At 44.5% G+C, this 6,700-nt stretch overlaps 1 protein-coding gene across 1 annotated transcript in view; it reads left to right on the top strand.

The window, feature by feature from the left end:
• The window catches only part of ERCC6 (excision repair cross-complementing rodent repair deficiency, complementation group 6), a 227,095-nt gene that overhangs the window by 59,029 nt on the left and 161,366 nt on the right, over positions 1-6,700 (top strand). Inside the window, exon 4 of the mRNA XM_006897700.1 lies at positions 3,978-4,701. Coding sequence (XP_006897762.1) covers positions 3,978-4,701 — 724 coding nt within the window. The remainder of the gene's footprint in view (positions 1-3,977; positions 4,702-6,700) is intronic.

The raw sequence follows: 6,700 nt of genomic DNA on the forward strand, positions 1-6,700 counted from the left end.
AGGCAGCCAGTGGGCGCATGTTATCTCCCGCGTGGGCGACCGGAGGGCTAGCATCATTTCTCAGCTGGTGCGCGTCATCTCTCGGAGTGCTCGCATCATCTCCTGCGCAGGCAGCCAGCGGGTGCGCACCATCCCCCAGAGTGGGGCGGTCAGCAGGCGTGCGCCATCCCTCAAACAGGCGACTGGAGGGCGCACACCATCTCCCCGAGCGGGTGGCCGCCGGGCGCGTGCCATCTTCCGTGTGGGTGGTTGGCGGGCGCGAGCCATCCCCCAAGTGTCATCTCCCACACAGACAGCTGGCGGGCACGCGTCATCTTGTGCGTGGGCGACCGGTGGGAGCTTGTCGTCTCTCGGTGGGTATGTGCCATCTCTCGGCAGGCGGGCATCATCTCGTGCGCCGGCAGCTGATGGGGGTGGGTGTGCACCATTCCTCTGTGCGGCCAGCCAGCAGGTGCACGTCATCTGTCGGTGTGCACGCACCATCTCGTGCGCAGGCAACCAGCGGGTGTGCACCATGCCCCAGTGCGGGGCGGCCAGCCGGTGTGCGCCATCTCCCACATGGGCGACTGGCGGGTGCCTGTCATTCCCCATTGCAAGCGGCCGGCGGGCTTGCACCATCTTGCACGCGGACGGCTGGCAGGTGTGCGCCATTCCCTTGTGCGGGCGGCCGCTGGGCGCGTGCCATCTTCTGCACAGGTGGCTGGCGGATGCGAGCCACCTCCCGAGTGTCATCTCCCACACGGGTGGCTGGCAGGAGCGCGTCATCCCGTGTGCGGGAAGCCGGCGGGCGCGCACCATCCCCCCACGCAGGCAGCTGCTGGGAGAGTGCCATCTTCCATGTGGGTGGCTGGCGGGCACAAGCTATCTCCCGCACATCATCTCCCACATGGGCGGCTGGCGGTCGCGCCTCATCTCGTGTGGGGGAGGCCAGTGGCCGCCTGCTTCCCCTGCTGCCACCATCTTGGCTCCAAGAATTCTCCCCGGAACAAGAACACTTTGCTGCAGTGTGGTGGCTCCGCCGTACCAGTCCTGGGGAGGCCTGGTGCCTACCCTGCATCATGGGCGAGGGATTCCATAGGTTCCGGCTGTGGGAGCTTCATGGAGCTGCGGCTGTGGTGAGGCGCAGTGCGGGCTCTGTGGGAGGGGGTTGGAAGCTGCAGCACTCAACCATTCTTCCTTGGGAATCCTTGAATTCCTGTTGTTGAGCCTCAATCCTCACTGAAGACCAGTCATCAACTGTTTAACTGTTCAATTATCAATAAACAGAAGTCTGTAGAGGGTCCTAATGGCCCTTTCCCAAGTGGTCCGCTGCTCCCGCAGCTCACCACGTTGTCTCTGCCTCCGCCACCATTTTGGACCCACAGATTCTTTGTTTTCTTGATATTGAGCTTCAATCCATATTGAAGACTGCAGTTCTTGACTTTCTGCAGCAAGCACTTCAGGTCCTCCTCAGTTTCAGCAAGCAGCATTGTGTCATCTGCATAACGCAGGTTGTTGATGATTCTTCCACCAATCTTGTACAGCCCAGCATCTTGGATGATCTATTCTGCATACAGATTGAAAAGGTATGGAGACAAAATACATCCCTGACAGACCCCTTTCTTGATTTTGAACCGTCCAGTGTCTCCCTGCTCTGTTCTGACGACTGCCTCTTGGTCCAAGTATAGGTTTTGCATTAGCACAATCAAGTGTTCTGGGATTCCCATTCTTCTCAAAGTCATCCATAGCTTGTTGTGATCCACACAGTCAAAAACCTTTGCATAGTCAATGAAACACAGCAGATAGACATTCTTCTGGTATTCTCTGCTTTCTGCCAAGATCCATCTAACATTAACTGTAATATCCCTAGTTCCACGATCTCCTCTAAATCCAGCCTACACATCTCGCAGTTCTCGACATAGTTTTCCAAACGTTTTTGGATAATTTTCAGCAGAATTTTGCTTGCATGTGATATCAGTGATATTGTATATTGACAGAAGACTGCCAGAAGTACAAGCTGAGTTTACAAGAGGTCATGGCATTGGAGCCATTATCACCAGTGTCCGATAGATCATGCCAGAAAGCAGAAAGTAACCAGAAGAATGTCTGTCTGCTGTGTTTCATTGACTATGCAAGGGCATTTGACTATGTAGATTACAATAAATTGTGGCTGACCTTGAGAAGAATGGGAATCCCAGAACATTTGACTATGCTTATGTGAAATCTATTCTCAGACCAGGAAGCAGTCCTCAGAACAGAGCAAGGAAACACTGCATGGTTCAAAATCAGAAATAGAGTGCATCAGGGATGCGTCCAGTCTCCTTACCTTTTCAATCTATATGCAGAACAGATCATTCAGTACTCTAGGCTTTGTGAGGAGAAATGTGTCATCAGAATTAGAGGAAGACTCCTCAGCAACCTGTGTTATGCAGACATGACCTTGCTTGCTGACCCTGAGGAGGACCAACAAACAGATACAACCCTATAAATGCTTATCAGACTGTCCCAGGAAATCTGGAAAGCAACACCCTTGATACCAGCAGTAAAGAAATCAGATGTGTGGCATGGGAAAAATCTGCTGTCAAAGATCTCACCAAAATGCTAATAAACAGTGATGTCAATTTAAAGACTATGGTGAACCTGATGCAAACTATGTTCTTCTCATTTACTTCCTACGCACCTGAAAGTGGGAGAGTGATTGAGGATGACAGAAGGAGAATCGATGCCTTAGAATTGTGGTGTAGAAAACAGTACTAATATTCCATGGACTGCCAAAAGAACAAATATGTCTTGGAGGAAGTACAAGCAGGGTGCTTCTTAGAGACAAGGATGGTGAAACTTTATCTCACATACTTTGTGCATATTGTTAGAAAGGGCCAGTCCTTATAAAAGGGCATTATGCTGGAAAAGGTGGAAGATCAGAGCCAGAGGGGAAAACACTTACCAACATGGATTGATACCATGATTATAACATTTGGCTCAAGTATATTAAAGAAGATGAGGAGGGTGCAAGATTAGGGTTGGGTTCAGATCCTGTGTTCATAGGGTTGTTATGAGTTGTAGTCAATTTGATAGCACATAACAATGACAAAATAGGATTGTTTCTGTGTTTTGTATTATGTTTAACGTCTAACTTTATCTTTTCAGTCAGTTTTACATCACTAATACCAGTGCTGTCTGGAAGACCCAGCTGTAATGATGGGAATGTTTTACAGTATGGTAACTCTAGCTATATGTGGCTATTTAAGATCTAAAGGAACTGAATTTTAAATGTACGTTTAAAGAGTCGTGTGAATAGTGACAATCATATTGAGCAATGCAGAGCTAATTTTTCTTGATTAGGTACATACTGAATTTTTTTAGATGCTTGTTTTTTTAGCATTACTGTCTTTTGAACTTAGGTCCATCAAAATTTTAGTGTTAACAAGGACATGGAAATTTGAGAAATTGTTACCTCATGGGCAACTAAGAAACATTGTGAACTTAATTTGTTTATAACTATAGCTTATCTAGAAATAAATTTGTCTTTGGCTGCTCAGAGAATGTATTTGTAATGGGAGCTTTTGCAGAAAAGGTATTTGTGAGTATTTTTGAACAGAAATAAATGTAGTGTGATACATACTGTCAAAATTGTACTCTGTTTTCTATATTTATTAGGCTTTTGTACATCATTAATTTTTTTTTTTAAAGTTATTTCCAGATGCCTAATATCTGTTGAAAGCCTGTGTAGTACAGTGGTACATGAGTGGTCCACGTCCACTTTATGCTGTTTAGGAGAAAGATGTAGCTGTCTGTTTGTAAAGATTATAGCTCTTTATCCTGTCTTTGTTCGTAAAGTTGTACTCAACTCAAGGGCAATCAACAAAGCAAAACATCCTGTAGAATCAGTCTGAATTTGAATGGGCTCCATGTCAGTGGATTAATATATATTGAGTAGATGACTCTGTCTTAATCTTGGAAAGCTGATGCTTGTACCTGTGTTGTGTTTGTTCTTGTAGAGCCGGGGCCATCCTGTCTGGGCAGCGTGTTCATGCCTGTTCAGGAGACTGAGTGGGAGGACCTCATACGCACGGGACAGATGACACCTTTTGGAACCCAGATTCCTCAGAAGCAGGAGAAACAGCCCAGAAGATTAATGCTTAATGAAACATCAGACTTTGAAAAGTATTTAGCAGATCAAGCAAAGCTGTCATTTGAAAGAAAGAAGCAAGTTTGTAATAAAAGAGTGAGGAGGAAGACTCCAGCCTCAACTGCTACTGAGTTGAATCCAACACTAAATGAAAACCAACAAAACAAGAAAAGCAAAAATCTCTCAAGAACAGATGAACGCTTGAAAAAGCATATTAAGAAACTGCAGAAAAGGGCTCTTCAGTTCCAGGGGAAAGTGGGATTGCAAAAGGAAACAAAAACACTGGCAGCAGAGAGGAAGGAGGGAGAAGGTACCTCAGAGAGTGAGGAGTCTGAGTACTTACCTGAGGAGGAGGATGATGAGGAGGAGGCAGCTGAAGCCAGCCTTTCCCGAGGTGGCACCAGTTATAGACTGAAACCTCTGTGCAAAGGTCAAAAACAGCAGAAGAAATTCACAGTGCAAGAGATTGATGAAGAGTTTTTCCCAAGTTCTGGAGAAGAAACTGAAGCAACAGGAGGAAGAAAAGGGGGAGGTAGGAAAACAGTGAGATGGCAAGATGATGGAGATGAAGATTATTATAAGCAGCGCTTAAGGTGGGTACACAGAGATTGTAGACAGGATGCACTGTTTGTTTTATATTCAATAGCAGTTTTATAAATAAATGAATGTTCTGGGTACCCAGATGTTAGACCTTGTGCAGCCCCAGAGTCCTTGGTAGAGCTAATTTGAGTAAAGTACTTCTAGGCCTTTATTCAGATTTGGAGGCAAAGCTTAGGGGCATGAAACAGAGTGTCTGGGTCAGGAGGGATAGATACACAGTCCTGAATTACAAATCGAGTAGTCTTTGTGTTGAGAATGGTCCTCCTGAATGAAGATCAGGAAAGGGAAATGGTTGATATATACTCTGTATATGGCTATTATTTTATTTTCTTTTAAAAGAAAAGAACTTTTTTAAAAGCACAAGTATTAAATTTTTTAAATAAAATTTCTTTTGTAATGAAAGTTTACAGAAAAGTTAGATTTTCATTTATTTCTTGTTGTGCATTTTACCCCCTCTCTCTCCATTCTCCCTCCCCACTTCACTTTTTTAATATTCGTTCATGGTTGCACAATTACCTTCTCCCCCCTGCCCCCACAAGTCCTCTTCGCAATGTACCTCTTATTCTGGGCTATGGTTGTACATATAATGCCTAATCATATATTCATTTGAAGCATCTGTTTCAAGGCAGTGTTCATTATTTATTCCCTCTTAGCTTTGTTTCCCCCCAACCCCCATGCCACTTCTCTTTTGTAATACTGGTGTTAAATGATATTTGTCCTTTTGTGACCAAGATATTTCACTCAGTATAATGTCAGTTCAGGGTCACCCATTTTGTATAATATTTCATGAGTTCCTTGTTTTTCAATGCCGCATAATATTCCATTGTGTGACTATACCAGAGCTTCTCTACCAATCCATTTGTTGATGGGCACTTACGTTGTTTCCAACTCTTTGCTATTGCGAACAAAGCTGCGATAAACATGGGTGTGCGGTTATGGTTTCTTTAGGGTATATTCCCAGTAGTGGAATTGCTGGGTCAAATGGTATTTGTTTGCAACTTTTTGAGAAAGCGCCATACTGCCTTACATAGTGGCTGCACCATTTTTCACTTCTACCAACAGTGAATAAGGGTTCCAGTTTCTCTGCAACCTTACCAGCATTTAATGTTTGCTGGTCTGTTAAATTTTGCTATTCTGACTGTGGTGAGATGGTATCTCATAGTTGTTTTGATTTGCATCTCTCTCAGAGCTAGAGATTTTAAACATTTCTTCATGTGTTTGCCATCTGAATGTCTTCTTAGGTGAAGTGTCTGTTCATAATCCTGTGTCCATTTTGCAATTAGGTTGTTTACCTATATCTTCTTGTGGTGTGTGAGTATTCTATAAATCTAGATATAAGTCCCTTATCAGACATGCCATTACCAAATATTTTTCCTAGTCTGTGGCTTCCCTTTTCACTCTGTTGGAGAAGTTTTTGGATGTGCATAGAGATTTGATTCTTAGAAAGTCCCATTCTGCTATTTTATCCTCTCCTGGTTGTAGATTTTTCAGGATGCTTGGAAGACTGTATTGGTGCATTAGGACTTCTAGAATTCTTTCAAGCTTTTCTCTAATGAAGATTATAGTCCGTGGTTTTATTCGTAGGTCCTTAATCCACTTTAAGTTGGTTTTTGTATATGGAGTGAGGTGTGGATCTTGCTGGAGTTTTCGACAGATAATTTTCCAGTTTTGCCAGCACCATTTGTTAAAAAGGCTGTCATGTTCCCGCTTAGCTGATTTCATCTCCTTGTCAAAAATCAGTTGACCATAGGTAAATGGGCTGATTTCTGGAATCTCAATTCTATTCCATTTATCTATTATGTGTCTGTCATGGTACCAGTACCTCGTTATCTTGACCACCACGGCAATGTAGTTGTTGTTGTTGTTGTTACGTGCCATCGAGTCATTTACGACGCATAGCGACCCTATGCACAACAGCCCTAAACCCTGCTCTATCCTGCGCCAACCGCACTGCCTCTGACACACCCATCCCGATTACCCCAGTCACCGAAT

Source organism: Elephantulus edwardii, unplaced genomic scaffold (assembly GCF_000299155.1).
Source record: "Elephantulus edwardii isolate Elephantulus edwardi_28Jun2011 unplaced genomic scaffold, EleEdw1.0 scaffold00213, whole genome shotgun sequence".
In the NCBI taxonomy this organism is placed as follows: Eukaryota; Metazoa; Chordata; class Mammalia; order Macroscelidea; family Macroscelididae; genus Elephantulus; species Elephantulus edwardii.